Source organism: Pocillopora damicornis, chromosome 1 (genome assembly GCF_964200805.1).
Source record: "Pocillopora damicornis chromosome 1, jaPocDami1.2, whole genome shotgun sequence".
NCBI classification, from domain to species: domain Eukaryota; kingdom Metazoa; phylum Cnidaria; class Anthozoa; order Scleractinia; family Pocilloporidae; genus Pocillopora; species Pocillopora damicornis.
The window spans coordinates 6,605,522-6,622,861 of record NC_142670.1 but is presented as its reverse complement, the minus strand read 5'-3'; the positions used below and the strand labels follow the sequence as shown (position 1 = coordinate 6,622,861).

The 17,340-nt window shown below is 37.1% G+C and overlaps 1 protein-coding gene, 1 long non-coding RNA gene and 2 pseudogenes across 4 annotated transcripts in view; 2 read left to right on the top strand and 2 right to left on the bottom strand.

The window, feature by feature from the left end:
* LOC149051612 (uncharacterized) overlaps positions 1-17,340 on the bottom strand; it is a 418,635-nt pseudogene that overhangs the window by 98,096 nt on the left and 303,199 nt on the right. The gene's annotated exons all lie outside the window — the stretch shown is intronic.
* LOC113664803 (uncharacterized) lies at positions 1,901-4,097 on the bottom strand (annotated as a pseudogene). Its single transcript, XR_016184880.1, has 2 exons — positions 3,566-4,097; positions 1,901-3,131 (listed from the first exon to the last, which is right to left on the bottom strand). The product of XR_016184880.1 is annotated as an uncharacterized LOC113664803 (transcript).
* Positions 6,596-9,805, top strand: LOC149051639 (uncharacterized). The gene is made up of 4 exons (XR_016180801.1): positions 6,596-6,730; positions 8,635-8,732; positions 8,944-8,977; positions 9,221-9,805. It is a non-coding gene; the product is annotated as an uncharacterized LOC149051639 (long non-coding RNA).
* On the top strand, positions 10,641-16,737 carry LOC113681166 (replication factor C subunit 1). The gene is made up of 4 exons (XM_089185976.1): positions 10,641-10,766; positions 11,934-12,113; positions 12,610-12,765; positions 13,165-16,737. Exons 3-4 carry the CDS (start codon positions 12,639-12,641, stop codon positions 13,455-13,457), a joined length of 420 nt encoding a protein of 139 aa, XP_089042102.1. The 5' UTR covers positions 10,641-10,766; positions 11,934-12,113; positions 12,610-12,638; the 3' UTR covers positions 13,458-16,737.

Genomic DNA, 17,340 nt, shown 5'->3' with positions numbered 1-17,340 from the left:
TCAATTAGTTCCTCGTTGAGCTGCACTTCCCCGCCCCTACACTTCCTTCTTCCTCTCCCACCTGAACAGACTTAGAAAAAACGTAAATTAAATGTGAATACAAGTTATCATAAATGTCCAACTGGAGATGCGCAGTTAACTTAACAAAGTTGTTACCTGAAAGTTTGTCGGAAGAAAAGAGCAAAAATTTAAAGTGCACGCGACAATCTCAAAAGATTATCTGGGTAACGGTAATCAATACGGACATAAACAGTACAGATAATCAATTGGTGTTAGTTCGTTCTTTTTCTCGTTTTCATACAGTTTAGAATTTAAAGTCAGTGTTTTAAATAAAATAGGTTGATCAAACCTGTGATGCCTCCTCCTTAAACTAACATTTTCTTAGCTTTCCCCGAAATCCTGAGGTCAAGTCTAACCATGACATAAAAGCTACCCGCAATACCTTTCGCGGTTATCCCTTGCACTTCCGACATGCTTTCTTCTGACAGCCTTTCTGGAAAGAACTGTATTTATTTTTTGTCTTTCTCAGAGGGCGCAGTAACGAATCCTGTAATCTTACTGGCCATAAGTGCGGTCCGGATTTTCCAATCTCTGCCCACTGGCACGGTATCGCTTGCGCAAGCCCCGCTCTACATGCCTAACTTTGTTGCTATTTTTCGTAAATACATTTCGTTTTGCCAGCTGGGCAGTATTTTTAAGCAAATTATTTGACAGAAAATCAAGCCGATTAACAACTTGTTGATCCTCAATTTCTCTCTCTCAAACCACTTTGGTTGCCAGCCAAAAATTTGGTTTTTAAATGAATTTTGGTAGCAGGTATGTCATTGAATGGGTTGACGCGCGGCCTAAAAACCATTTGCGACTAACCTAAACCTTCAGTAGAAGAACCTCAGAAAGTTAAAAGGTGAGGTATTTCTTTACAATTGAAATTATTAGTGGAAATTTCATTTATCATACATCTGAATCTCAAACAAGTTGTTCATTAAAAACCAGTAAGCGAAGTCTTCTATACTTTAAATACGCTTTCGGCAAGTCGTTGCAAGTGCGTTCAAATCGGACAGTCGCTTCCGTAATTTCACAACAGAATACGAAGGAATTCAGCAATAAAAAGCTGCATTAAAATTCCCCTTTTGATGAAAGACCAGAGTTACTCGCGTGATTGCACTAAACAAACGAGCAAACTCCCATAACTTCAAAATATACTTTTAAATTTAATTACAATCACTTTCACGTAAGTTTATTTGCCAAACCAGCGCCGTTGTTGTTGTTGTCCTTTTTTCTTACGCGCCCTCTAATTGACAGGTGTCAGACTGTGACAGATACTTGTGAAACAAATGTTTCAAAGTTTTTTTATAGAAGCCTTTTAAATCACTTTTTTCAATACACAAATAAAAATATTTCGGTGAAGCCTCTCTTTAATTTGCATTACCTCAGTCTGTTTCGACTACTATTTACTCGCTCAAAATTTGTTCAGTTCACGGAGGATCTTGCCGTAATTACAGCAATAACTCGTTAGGGTTCTTTTGGAAAATATTTCGTTGAGTGTGGAGAAATTCTGTACAGTAAATGGTGTTAACCCGGAGGTAACATGTAATAGTGTAGTTTGATCGTTCGGGTGAGTGTAGTCCAAAGAAGGACTGTTGTCGGTAGTGGTGACTGACGTTTCGACAATCTATCTAAAGCCCTGATGTGGAAAGCCCTGACGACAACTCACTACGGAGAGCAGTTTACAGGAAACCGACACATACCTACAGATTACTAGACGCGTCATTCTACAACCCGACATCAGACAAAGCCACAACTATCAGTACTCTCACGCGACGAGCGCAACTAGTATGCAACACGACAGACAGCTTCTGCACTAACCTAGTCTATAGAACGACATACAGCACAACAGAAATTCATGGAGAATATTGGATTATGGCCTGAGTGTAACGCCATAACGCCACTTTATTAAAGCAGATACCAATAACGTCTACAAAAAGAGAGACTGAAAATGTAAACTAGAGAAAGCCGTGCCAGGGGGGGCAAACCCTGTGGGAAAAACGGATTGGAAATCTGAAGAGGGCCAGGCACGACTTAGTCCCCCGCCGAGACTACTAATTAAATAATTTATCGTAAGCAAACGAAATCCGAAACTAAAGAGCAATAGATCGAGCAACTTTTAAGCGATCGTTAACAGTGTGCTTAATGTATCTGTTCTTTGAAATGGCACATTTCCAGCCGGCGTGCGTGTCCAGCAGATCAGCAGAAATACTCCTACATGCAGAATTTGAAGCGGCGCCAGACTTGATACTATGCGTGCCATAACTAGCGATGTCATCTACAAATGGCTTAACGTATTTCCTAAATTCCTCTTTAAGCGTCGTGTACGAAACGCCTTTAGTAGCATGAAAATACTCCTTAGACTTAGATTAAACAATTCGTCTAACGAGGGGGGAGGATGAAGGAAGAAGCTTGAGTAACCTCTCGGTAATACAAACCGGGCAAGTAGCCTTATGAGACCTTGCTAGGAGGGATGTATGCCCTTACCTATACTGATCATTCTTGCGTTTCAGAATGAAAACTGACATGTATTCGCTGCGAACAGAGACATCTTAAACAGACAAAGTACGAATTTCGCCCATTCGGTAAAACCCAGCGAAGCCAACCAAGAGGATGAATAACACTGAGAGAACTACTAGAAATATAATGATCAGCGATCCTACAAACTGTGTCGACGGATAAAGGCTTGGGCTGAACTGGACGTGCAAGTTTCCTTCTAGCGCCCTCTAAGGATGACTTAACAAGGGGGTGACTAGTAGGGCATTCTACTATCCCGGCCAGACTATGAGCCTACTTAATGCCGTAAAGAACTGACTCTATAGAAGATATCCCCGTATTATTGCTAACTGAAATTACAGTAAGCTCGCTAATAAAGAGCACGACATGCAGAGGCTTTGCTAGAATAACTTGAACGCCAATCTTAGGAGCTGTCCATTGACGCCACTTCAGTCAGCCAGATCTGTATTTCTGTGCGATAGAAGGAGCCCTAGACTCCAACCGTAAATAGAGAAGGTTTGGAACAAGCCTACGCAAAGATAGATCGACCAGAGAATTTGCGTCACGCTAAATCCCCGATTGCAGAACGCCTACAAGAAATAAAATAAAATAAAATAACAGTAAGCAAAAAACAAAAGGTAGAATAACATAAAAAAAGAGATACATAATACAAACAGAAAATGGGATGCCACAAAAACCATCAAAACGGCCCACGAGATACTGCCAAATCAGGCAAAACACAATAAAATAGCAAACGCGACGTAAAAACAATTTAGCCCAGAACACGTACGGTCAAAACTACGATGCCAAATCAGGCAAAAGGTTCAAAACAAACGGAGGTCAAACTACTGACCAAAATGACACTGCTAAATCAGACAAAACACAACGAGGTTAGACTAAACAAGATCAGCAACGACAAGGTGAGGAGCAGAGCTAAAAGAAAAGAGACATGTATGGTAAACAAGGATGACAAAAGCTCACCTAAAATATTCCCGTAAGGCTAACATTCTGAATCTCACGCAACCACTGAAAACCGAGGGACGCGCCTTGTAAATTTGCCTCTGGCCGGGACCTTCCAACAAGAGGTCTTCTATACAAAGAAGCTCAAACACTACCTTAACAAAAGACTTGAACGGAGAAGAGCTGTCATGCAAAAAGGGCCAAAAATAGGCTGAAGGCCACTGTGGAAAGATCAGAGTGCCGTAACCAGAGCACGACGAGAGAGCTCTAACAGAAGGGACGATGGCACTCACAGGAGGGCAGACCCAATTGTTCTCGTCTCGCCAATCCTGGGCCAAGGCGTCAACGCCGCTGTAGTCGGGGGAGGAAAATTTAGAATTAAACCTAAGAACCTGGGCGTTGTAATACGACGCAAACCGATCGATTGTGCGAGGGCCCCATTTGGCGTCAATCACACGAAATACAGAAGGGTTGACGGACCAGTCATCTTTGTCAGCAAATCTGCTGAGAAAATCTGCCCTTTCATTAAGCGACCTTGGGATCCATTGCGCTTCCAGAATGATGCTGTTAACAAGACAGAGATTAAAAATGTTCATGGCCAGAGCCTGGAGATTAATGTTGGAGCTTCCGATAGGAACAATTCTGGCGGCGCCCTGATTATCAGTGAAGATTTTAACTCTCTTGTGTTTCAATTAAGCAACGTAGGAAAGCAATAAGAACATAGAACTTTGGCCAATATCCTCGGGTTCCCACATGCCGCTGAAAACGGTGCCGTCTAGAGAAGCTGAAAAGCAGGCACTACTAAGGCCGAAAGGAAGAACTGCAGAGGTAAAATATCTAACAACGCCGGAAAAGGGCCAAGCAAAACCGAGATACTTTTAGTGATCAAGAAAAATATCAATTTTGTCATCATTATTTGATGAAAGTTACTTCAGTATTTCAGTTACAGCTGGAGGAAGACAGCAGAGATCAAACAGACTCTCCTAGATAACTGTGGGGCACCTAAATTGATAATTTTTGAGATTGAAAAACCTTCAACATGTCTCAAAAAAAAATTTACAAAGACATCTTTGGATTAAAATAAATTTGTTACATTTTTAGGATTCAAGAAGAAAAAACAGGTGTAACAGAACACTAAAAATTCATGCTTGAATGGAAAATTTAAAAGTTAATACATGATAATACAGACAAAGGCAGGATCAAGCTGTCTGACACAGACACCCCAACTTTCAGCCCACATTCCCTTCACTTTCAGTTCCAAATTCAAGTGTAAAGTGAGAAAGACAACAGCACTTATTTCAAGAAAGATAAAAGAAAAATTAAAAATAACAAATTAAAAGAATTCCCCATACAATTTCAAAAGAAATAACTAAACATGGCCTACTCTAATTTAAGACACGGAACAGAACGAAAGGGAAGATCTGTAATTTTAGAAAGAGAGATTTTCAATTTGCAAAGCAAGAATCCATGTGGAACTCCACTATACGGAAGGATGAGAGGGTCCATTAGAAACCTCAAAGCTGTCGAAAAAATCATCCACAACTGCAAAACCGCAAAAACGAAAAAAAAAACTCGACCAGAACCGAAAACCGCATGCAAAACAGTCAAAACCGATAAATGTTCACATCCTAATTCTCAAAACCCTAATCGATCCGATACGGTGTTGACAAGTGGAGTATACAGAGGTTTCGCGACTGTTCGAGATCACTAGGGGAGCATAATGGCCGCTTGGATCGAAGAGAAAACGGAATCCAAATGGGACAATCCGAAAACTTCATCGGAAACCAAATCCGTAGCCCATTAGACAGGTATTTTTGACGAAAACCGAAAACCAAATGCTAAAGAACGGAAAATCCGCAAACAGCAATGACCACCCAATCCGAAACCCTAGATTCTTTAGCACAAAAACCGATCTTAAAAAAAATATAGAAAATCCCAATGCCCCCCTTAAGGATGAATCGGTCAGTTCAGTCTACAGATCATTCAAATGATAACAGAACGACCATTACTGTTACTGAAACCTCAACGAAAACTTCTTTAATTATTATTTTTCGATCAGAAACATGCTGCAAACCAACTTTAGTCACGCGATATTTTTCAGGGAAGGTGTCTGATGTCACGCAATCGAATTATTCATAGACTACGAACATCGATGCTTGACACCTTGGAAATTGAACAGCTGCAGCCTCACGGAATTTTAATTTGAATTATAGATTTGCATTTTATGACCAAATGGCGCAGTCCTTCCTATAAATACAGAAGATTGATCTCTTCGTGAACACAGTGAAGATTCAGTCAAGAACACCACGGAGATGTTCATATTTTCAGTTCGTTTCGTTTCGTTTGGCAAATTACAGTAAGCCCTAAAAAATTCCGGAGATATGGTCGATTCTAGTTTTACAATTGAGACTGAATGCATTGTATGACATCAGATCTTTGAAAGACAGGCGCAAGGACAGTGTTACAAACGTTAACTCTTTAACTCAGTTGTATCCAATCCTGCGCATAAACTCCATCATCTGCTACCAGTCAAGCAGATAAAATTTACAAACCAGTGTAATTTTAAGTTTAGGGAAATGCGCAATAATCGTAACACGACCACATTTGCTCCATCCAAGTCCAATCGGTAGAACTTTCATACGTATTCTTTTTGCTATAGAGTCTTTTCATATTACATGATATTTTTTTGAATGACAGCGTATAAAATATAAATTCAAATAACTTTTTGCAAATTTCATGCTGCGAATTTGAATATTTTTCAATAAACAAGCGATATACCTGGAGGAGACGACAACACAACGAAACAACCAAATCGCAGAACGAGCGTGCGCGAATCTGGAGCGCATTCATTCATGAAAATATCGATATCCACAACAGAGTACGCACCCCTGAGAAGTGTTCTCCGCGGATCTATCTGCCATTTTCAAAGCAATCTATTAGGGCAACTGCACGTGGTTCAACCTCTCTCGTCTGACAGCTCCTTTCATTTGGTTCCGTGAATTAGAATTAGATTATGTTTATCTTAGGACCTATTGTCTTTCTCGGAAGAGAAATAGCAGGAGTCTGGAAGCTAGGTAGGTTGGCCGCTGACTAAAGTACAGGAGATTTTCAAAGATGGCTCGAAATGTCGGAGTGTAGAAAAAAGAAAGTAGAAAATAAGCGCGGCAAAGATTCTACTACGAAGTCATTATCGAAACAAGATGTAGGATAGAGCCGAACGAAAAGCAAGGTAAGTAATGGATAATGTTGTAGCATTTGAAAGAGAAAGCTATTTGTGTTATCAGGGAATTCGACTTCAGAGGTGACGGAGAAAAGATCTGCCCATATCACAGCCCCTGTCTGACTGAATCGATCATCATGTACATGTGTGTCTATATACTCGGGTGCAATTCACATTCCCATCTATCTTCTCGGGGAGGGGGGCGAGAGAACACCTTATTTCGCCAAAATTGGTATTTATTGCCATACACGGTAAAATTTCCTTTGCCTTGAATCTTTTATTCAGCACATGGTAGATAATTTTACAACATGTTTTAACCAAGAGTTTCATTCCACTACATAAATTATATCTAACCCAAGGTAACTTTTTGGACTGGAATGTGAGAAATGGGGTGGTACTGTGTGTTAACTAACTTTGTAGGTGTAATTTTCAATAGTCTGTTGGAGTATGTCAGGTTAGGTGAGTGAGGCTGATAAGTTACAGTGTTTTGCCTTTTTTTTTTTTTTTTTTTTTACCTTAAACAGGGTTGTAAAATGAAGCAATTTTGTCTTCATCCTTAAATTCCCAAGATCTGTTTGCTAATTCTCCCCTTTAGTTGTTGCACATTTCCTTGTACATTTGTGATCCTGAAAGGCAGAACGGACTCTAACAGAAAACTGTTTGAATGGCAAACTGCACGGATGACAAACGGTTAACAAATGGTCCTTGAAACATTTGAACAGTTTGCCTGACCATTCAAATGGGTGAATAAATTATTTGAACATTCAAACAGATGTCACAATACTTCGAACAGATGGTAATTTATTTCAGACATTATATGCAAACCGTTCAAATGGTTTGTCGAACACTTTGAACGGATCTTTTTAGTCATTCAAATGGATAACGAATGGTTTACCCATTTGAACAGATAACTGTTAGTGTCTGTTTTGCCTTTTTATGGTCACATTTGTCATAGGAATTTTTTGTTAGATCAAGATCAAAACTTTTTCATTACTCTTTTGTTGGATATTGTATGGATATTCTAGGGAGAAGTTACATGTTAATTATGTCTGAGAGTTTAAGGGTTAAACAGCATGTTGTGATACACTGCCACCTAAATTTCACTCAAGTTCAAAATATCTTGGATATTAGCATTCCCTACTAATTTATTCAAACTGCAGCTTACTAAGTCTGCAGAGCAGTTGCAGTATGTAATACTAATGTTTTTTTCACGATTTTGACAAGTACTGGTTAATTTTCATTTATCCAGACTGAAGGGAAAATGAAATTGTTGATTAACTTGAAAGGTAATTGATAAAGAAACCTTGAGACTTCACCTTACCCAGACTATTTTTTCCACAAGCCTGGTATAGCCAACACACCAGCGATAAGTTTTAGAGGAGTTTAATTTCCTGACAATTTGACTGAACTCTTCTATTTACATGCCATTGCCAGTGGTTTCAAAGTAAAGTATTACAAACATAATACATCAAGAACGGAACGACTAATTACAAGATTGGAAATAACAGGAAATACAAATAACAAGAAATAATATTGTCATAGACAATACCAATAACATAGCAAACATGGGTCACTTGATGAAAGAGCAATTAACCTGACGATTTTGGAATACAGCTGGCATAAGAACGTACTTGCAATTACCTTTTAACTGGAGCTTACACCTTTTTCATTTGCATGATCTATGTGAAAGTTAAAATTATATGGATAGCTGTGCAGAGGGGGATTAGTTTCTACACCTGGTGTCTTCTCTTGATTTTCAGAGCTGAAAGAAAATGTCTTGTTAGAAAGTTGTGCTCCGAGGAACAACACCCCCCTTGATCTTATCCAATTCTGTTTGTTCTTTGTTGTCACTGAACCATGCTGATCTGACGTTTGTGTGAATGAAAATATGTAATTGTTAATTTACTGGGCAGGGTTTATCAAGCAGTGAAGATGATGAAAATGCCTGGAAACAAAAAACCAAAAGAAAATCAGAAGAGGAAGAAGAAAGGAAAAAACATTATTGACTCAGGTAATGTTTTAGGGTGAACATGAACAGATTTTGAGGCTCTACACAAACTGTTACACCAGTTGGTAGTTATGCTATGCAGTGTCCTTGTCAATTCCCAATGCAATTTGCATCATTATCAAAACATTGTGTTAAAAGATTCACATAATTATATTGTAAAACATCACAATTATAACCTGACCTTATATCTGAAGTAATCTTACATCTCTGTTAGATTCTGATGGAGATCCTTTTCCTCCAAAAATAAGGTATGTGATTTGTTTCTTGAATTTGGTTCCATTTTATACAGTTTCAGTTAAACTCTTTGGTCCTAATATCAGCCCTAAATCAAGAGTCAAGGAAATGACCACCAACTTTCGAAGCTCTTGATTATTAAACAAATTCTCCTTGTCAGCAGCTTAGAAAATGCATAGAGAACAGTATGGAGAATATGCATACTGATGTCAGGTTGTATTCAGTACCTGGGTCTCTTTCACTCATCTCTGTTTCAGAAAAGCCACATCAGTAAAGAAGGAGGAGAGTTCAAAAGCTAAGAAAAATAGAAGAGCAATCAGCTTGGACTCAGGTAAGGAAATGATGTGCACTTATTGAGGGTGCCCTATACTTTTTACGTGAAGGGTGATTGAGAGATTTTATTTTCATGGGAATCATGATTTCAATTTTTTTTTTGGTTATTTTTTTTGTTTTTGTTTTGTGAGTTGTGATTAAAGATAATAAGATCTTTCCATGTCCTTGTGAACAATTTTTTCTTTATTTAAACATAACCTGTGAATGAAGAATTAAATGAATTAAATGTGATCGGCAAACCATTTTATTTAATTGACTAATTTTGGGTTATTTTGAAGAGCCAAAATGGGTAAGAAAGAGTGAAAATTTTAATTTGTGAATTTGGTTTAATTCTCTTTTTTTTTTTTGGTTTTATTTATATTCAAATTGTGATCATCTTGAATTTCATGTGAACATGGAGGAATTATGAATATTTATCATGATGCATGAAAAGGCCTTATATTTTTATGCGACTGAGTTCTACAAAAGAGTTTGGGGGACTCTCATTATTGATGGAGTGGGAGGGCTGGATAGGGAAAATATTGGAGGTGAGCTTGAGGTAAGATGAGGTCAGTATTTACATCACCTGACCTTTAACCTTACTCATGCATTTGCTTGTCATAGAAAACAAATTCATCCACTTCATCCTGGGTTTGGCACACTTACCATTAGACCACTCTGCCTTGAATAGGTTTGAATATCATAGCCCTTGACTTACATTGTCATGTGGTTTCTACAGATGAGGAAGAAGTTGTGCTCAGGAAATTAAAAAAGTCTGCCAAACTGTACATGTAGCTTCTAAAGAGGTCCAGCATGTTAAAGAGAGGTATCATTCATCATTCTCTTTCATTATATTTGACATTTCAGCACCAAACCATGGTGTTCATTTAGAACATAAGATATTGCTCTGGAGAAGCATCTGGCTTCTCCTAAACATATCCAGCTAAATTTTGTTTGCCTGTTTGTGTGTTTGTTTGTTTTTTCCTTTCTTCCATCAGGCATTGAGAATGTTAGATCTGTCATAGGACACTGCTCTTATGCTGATACATTTAACCCTTTGACCCCCAACAGTGACCAGCATCTAATTTCTCCTTACAATATCATCCTTGAATCAAACATTAAGGTCATGAGAGTGAAGGAAATGATCACCAACTAAGCTCCTGATTGTAAAACAAATTCTCCTTGTCAGTACCCAAGGAAATGTATAGAGAACAGTATGGAGAATATACATACTGAGTTTCAGTTGTTAAGGGTTGAAAACAAAAAACAAACAACCAACAGCAAAATAGTAAAGACAGTGTTACACAGCCATCAAGAGTGAATTTAATGTAACATTGTTGTAGAACTAAAATGTTTAACACATGGATTGTTATTCTTGCTTCAGTTCAGTCATTACCTAAAGAGAAAAAAAGCAACTTCTGCACTTGATTTCTTTGGTTCTACTCCAGTTGAAAGGGAATCCAGGAAAACATTTGCCATAAGAGAAAACAGGTGAATAACTAACTACTCTTGTTTTGTCCACAATATTTTTTTAAAGAAAAAATCAGGCATCCTGTGTATTATAAACAGTACTTCATGCATCATGCATTGAACAGGGAAAACTTTAAACCTCACCATACCTTGCCTTTCTATAAAATTCATGCATCACATGTTAATTTTTGGGCTTAGTCAAGGGCTTAGTCCATGTAGACCCTCTGCCAATCTGCTATATAGTTACATCAGGATGAACTACAGTGAACACATACCATGTCACAAAATTAATGGGTAGTGACCAACTGAGGAATAGTTTTGGCAAAAACGATACCATGGGCTCCCTTAAAGGGATAAGTCCTTTGGCCTCTAAGATATTTAATAACACAACTACATGTGCCTGATGAGTTTTAGTATTCCCATTACCTGTTTGCTGGATAATGTATGGATATTCTCGGAAGAAGTTGTATGTTAAATTCTTCTGGTAGTTATATTATTATTATTATCTCTCAAAGCTCTTTGTAGTTTGTTTTCCATCCTTTCAAATTTTAATGAGAGATGCAAGACAAAGGAAGATAAAGATCATTATAATTAGGGCTGGTTTGGAAAATCTGCAGATACAGTTTATTGAAAAAATGCTTTGATTAACCCTTTTAATCCCAAGATCTCAATAGTAATTCTCCTTAATGTCTGTTATACAAGTTTTGTAATGTTAGTTTGGAGAATTTGGTCCTGGATCAACTAATAATCCCCTGACCAATATTTGTCTTTATTCTCATCACTTGTCTGCATGATATTGTATTGATATTGTAAGGAGAAGTTCTGTCTTGGTCACTCATGGGAGTTAAAGGGTTAAACAAAAAAATGTATTTTATCCTTTTACTCTCAGTTGTTGTTCAAATGTTGGTTCAATGTCAGTATCTGAGAAACTGCCTACCTACCCCTCCCCTAATCCAACATTAACCCTTACTTGTTATCAGCTGATGGTTTGTTGGGTTAGGGGAGGGGTAGGTGCACAGATACTGACATTGATCCCAAATGTTTATAGTGTATCTACAGATTTTTTTTTCATTTTTCACCATTTATAACTTTTCAGTTTGGACAGTGTTAAGAGGCCTTCAAGGGAAGAATTAATTATTTGTCTGCATATCTTGAAATCATGCACGTACTCGATAATTTAATTTTTAGGGAGTGGAAAACTGTTTGGATAGACTGATATTTGTAAGTAGAGGAGGTTTGGAAAGTATTGAGAGAGAAGAGGCTGCTGATTTGATTAAAAGATATGGTGGAAAAGTTACCCAATCAGTGAGCAAGAAAACAAGTTATGTTGTTGTGGGACGGGATCCTGGAGAGCATAAACTTTTAAAGGTACATTGTAATACACAGATCAAAAAAGGAATAAAAAAAACAAAAACATGAACACCAACATATAGGTTGCACCTTTTTCCCTAAATTTTTGCAACAAATGTGGGGTGCAGCTTACTGCAAAAGTACTAGGGAAACTTGCCACAAATTTGCATAAATTAACCCAATTAATTGACAATTCATAAGTCTGTATAGCAAACTGACAAGAACGAAAAAATTTACAAGGGAAGAAATTAATTACTTCTTCTGCAAGTTTGTTGGCTTCTAAACGAGATGTTCTTTTTCATAGGCATAGGCTTATATTTCTTGCTGAAGAGGTCATTAAACATTGCCTTGTTTAGAGACCCTTTAACTGATTTAAGGTTGTCTCTACTTCCTTGAACAGCTAAATATTACTGGACCTTGAACAGCTAAATATTACTGGAAAAGGAAACTATGCTTTCTTTGTTGTTGTTGCTCTTTTTTTTTTCTTTTTCCGACTTTGGTTCTTTTCTGTTAGGCTAAGGCACTGTGGAACATCACAAATAGATGAAGATGGTCCGTTTGAGCTTGTCAGAACAAAACCAGGCAATAAGACCAGCTATGAACCACCAAGGGAAGAAGGAGAAAGCTGAACCAGTGGAGTCCCTCAGCCAGAGAAGAGATCAGTTTGAAGGTGATATGTCACAACTGAGTGAAAGATCTGTGTCGTATCCAACAACACAAACACTATCATCATCACCTACACTGAAAGGAGGGTGTTTCAAACCTTTCCAACAATTAGCACAAGAGCATGACTTCACAGTAAATTTAATTCACACTTCAGCTGAATGCCTTAAATTTCCTCACCAGTGAGCATCCTACATGTATCCTACTTGTGTGCATCCAAGTGCATTTGTACAACTTACTGATGACATAAATACATGTTTCCTAATTCCCACATTCAGAGATACAATTTTTTAAACAGCTGTAACTTATGAACTTTGATGAATTTATTTCACTCGACAGTCGCTTATACATGTAATTAGTATATTAGTAATGGAATCACAATTTTAAACATTTTTATTTTGCACAGCTTTCTTTTTCAACAAAGACCCAAGAGTTGGTAAAACAATAACAGCAACACTGGTTTGTGAAGAGCTTGGTTTTACGTACATTGAAATGAATGCCAGTGACACACGGAGCAAAAAGACTTTGGAAGAACACATTTCTCAGTCACTGAGCAATAAAACCATGGATGGCCTTCTGACAGGTTGTCAAATTTCTGTAACATTTGGAATGACTTTGATATTATTAAAGATGCTTCATTCATTCTCCTGTCTTACTAAACTGACTTTCAAGTTAATTTATTATTATCAACTGAGTTAGTAACGTAAATAACAGCTCTATTGGTCAACTTTTCCAACAAAACTTGTGAAGTTTCCAAGCCGACAAGTCGCCCTCATCATCAATAAGAAAATTTCCTTCCCCATGCTTTCGGTATGTGAGTGTCTCTCTTGCGGTGTAGAACACCTAAGTAACACATGAGGTCTCGTTAGTTTTGGTTATAAAATAAGTGAATAACCCACATCTCTTACTCACCCGAGTTCCACGTGTGTACTGTAAGTTCAGGAGCGGTTTTTTTTTTTCCGCTTTGATTTGCGGCGCATACGCAAAGCCTTCAGTTTGGTCATGGTTTCTAATATGTACTTATAGACAACGGAAGTATGCTCTTTCTCCCCAGTCCTTTCAGCTCCCTTTGATCAACCTAAGCAGGCGATGGTTTAACGACTATCACATCAGCAAAAAGAGACTAAATAAAAAAGTAGAATGTTTATGTCATTGTGCTACACTCCGGATCAATGGAAATAAAAGTTCAAAAATGTAATATGAGGCCCAGTCTTCACTTGGCGTATAAATAGTGAAACAGCATAGCTACAAAATAGAATCATGGATCACGAAATAAACAATGATACACGATTTTCTGTTTCGAGTTCGATGAGCTCATATTCAGCTTCTTCGATACTGCTGGTGTTACCAAGTGCACCGTTTTGTTACACACTTGTGGGCCAAATCACATTTTCACAGGAGTTAAGGTGAGTACAGAATAAGTTAATAGCGACCTAATGCAGTGAATGAGATAAACGGGTATTGAGTAAAGATACAAATAGAAATAACTTAAAACATGAGACAAAAGAATGAAAGAAATATCGATCTTGTTTACTCGTCACGAACGCAGGATCGAATCTTAGACCATCGGATTTTACGATCTGAAGTTCACCCACATAGCTATATATTTCTCGTTACTGAGCCACGACATACAGTGGATACATGAAGGATCATCCTGCATACTTCTTAGATCATTAATGTCGAAAGTTTCATGTCTTCAAATACATAATGATAGAAAGGAAATTTTAAGCTCTTTCGTGACGAAGGAAAAAATCATTTGTAACCGACGACCGAAAAAAAACCCTACTCATCAGATCAGGTTAAACGACAGATTAAATATCAATGCTAACATGTGGATAAACATACCAGACCTTGAAGTAGCTTATTTATCTTCCCATGAGGGGTCTATGACGCTGCAGCATTTCTGATTCCAGTAGCGTCACTTGTCTGTACGAACTGTTATACAATTATTTATGGTCTCGCTTACTGCATCCAAACTCAGCAAAGAATTCTGGAGCTCAAAGAGACAGAGCTAAGGCCTCAGATTTCTCTCACAAATTAAAGACAACTGTTTCAGTAACAGTTTATTCATAAAATTCTTGTAGGATACATTGAGGGTTTCTGTAAACAAAGATGCATGGAGCACATAGATTTAAAAAATTTTTTAATATCTTCCTCAGATATTTCTTTAAGAAGAATACTTATGGTATTCGCTTTAATTCTTTCCAAGACGCGAAACGATTTAAATATGCTTTTCTCTAGATACAAAGAGAAGTCAAGTATTTTCCTTGGAAAAGAACTTTATTGGAGTTAAATTTATTACAAGCATTCTTGAGGTGAGGAAACATAATGAAGAAATATGTAGCATATTATAATCGAAAGACGAGAAAATTGGAAAAGAAATTCACATAAAGAATACATATTAGTGATGTGATTTCTTTAGCTTTGTATCTCCCTCTGGTGATTTCACTTGACACCTACGCTTTTGACTGCAAAAAATATTTAGTGCAGAATTGGCGAGAGTTATTTACAAGAAAAAAGCTTACCATTATTATTTTTAGAAACTTTATGAAGTCGTCTCGGTGAGAGCGGAAAATGAAAATTTGAGAGAATTGTAACGCTAATGGGAAGATGACCAAAAACAAATTTGTATCATATTGAACGAGGGATATATCGAGTTGATCACTTGAAGAGAAATTGCATTGGTACAATATAATTCACGCTGTGGATTCATCCTTATCGATTCAGTTATGACAGAGTGTAACATGTCCTTCCCTAAGAAGAAAAGGGGTTTTGCGGATTGCGAGTGTTTTGCACTAAAAGGGAAAGAGCTGAATTTAAATTACAGAATTAATCAATTCCCATGGAGAAACATGTAAACAAGTAATAATCGTCAAAAGAACAAAAAAAAAAACAAACAAAAAAACAAGCGCAATAACTTTCTTAAAGAAGAACAGCAATTTTGATCACGAAACTGAGTATTAGATGAGGTTAGATCTTTCAAACTCGTCAATATGTTACCATTATTTTTTAATCGAAATTGTTGTAAAGCAAAACGTTATTCTCAATATTTTGAGGCATGTAGAATTAACAAATGACATCGTTTAGAGATCAGAGGGATTCAGAGGATCAATTTTCATTGTGCAACTGATTAGAGCTGTAGAGCTCATGTTATTTATAATGAAAGATGGTAGTCTTATTTTTCTTGCGGCTGACAACAATCAACTTTAATACAGTCGAATTTTCTCGGTTTATTGTTGTCAGATGCAGAAATATTTCATTGGTTTTTCTCATTTGACTCGTGGTTCAGTAGTTCGCACGCGATGCAATTTCCTAAATCTTTAAACTCCTGGAGGTGATATAACTTGTAACTTATTCGTGTAATATCAATACATTATCCAGCAAACAGGCAATGAGAATACTCAAAGTTTTATCAGGTAGAATTCGTTCTCTTTTAACTAACACTAAATTTCCGCATCTACTTTGAAAAGAAACATGAAGCAGCTAGAGGAGAGAATTAACAATTAGATCACGGGAGTTAAAGATTTAATTATACGTGATCTTTATGCGGCAGAAGTATGTGACAGAGCTACATAACGTGCTGTATATAATTATAGATCTTGTCAAAGTCAAAACCAGCAAATATCTTTCGAAAACAAACGAAGTTTGAAACAAAGCTCGAGGTTGAAAAAAAAACATGCACAATTCCTACGTTTCTTTTGATATCGTAACATTCGCGATATATGGTAAGAATAACGGTAATATGGTTGTCGGTGAAATACCAGAATTTTTTCAGTTTCCAAGACGTGACATATGCATATCCACCGCACGCTGTAAATGTACCATTTATATCTTCACATATAAAAGTATCAAAGTCGTCATTAGAACCGAATTTATCAACATGACAGTTTTACTTTCCATGTAGGCTTTTCTTTATGGTTTTATAAGAAATTTTTGTATTACAATGTCCGAAATTGAATTGGTTTTCCGATGACCTGGGCGTCGGTGCAGCGGATCTCTATTTTCGATGCTCCTATTTAAAAAATTGTATTTGATGCAAGTTTTCAATCAATATCTTTAAATAAAAAGAATGATACATGTCCACTTTTGGATACGAAGACATCCGCTTGAATTGAATTATCTATTTGAAGGTGTAAAAGATGTTATGAACACTCGATGGTAAAATTCGTATCCACGCACGATTATCTAATATCCCCTAGATGCGTTTCCATTACTGAACAAGTGTGACCCTAAGAAGGCTGTACATCGGCCAATTTCTCTCACTGCATTTTAAGGACCGAGACGAAGACTTCCTCAGCAAAGGATTGAAGGATATATTACATGATAACAAAATATTTTCCTGCACCATGGAATTACCAAATGAATCTATTAGTCTCGTTGTGATATTGTTTTGTTTTGTTTTCATTTGGGACGAATCCGTGACCTTATGTGTAAACCAAAAATACCGGAGAAGCTTTTATTCATATGACAAAAATAAGCTGTTTAGTTACGACAAAGTATCAAGGTCGTCATTAGTACCGAATTTATCAACATGACAGTTTTACTTTCCATGTAGACTTTTTTTTTATCTTTTTTTGTTTGC

Bases quoted from the DNA above. Each gene is read 5' to 3' on its own strand.
- LOC113681166 (XM_089185976.1), top strand. From the start codon at position 12,639: ATGAAGATGGTCCGTTTGAGCTTGTCAGAACAAAACCAGGCAATAAGA. The intron at 12,766-13,164 runs GTGATATGTCAC...TATTTTGCACAG, and splicing joins GAGAAGAGATCAGTTTGAAG to CTTTCTTTTTCAACAAAGAC.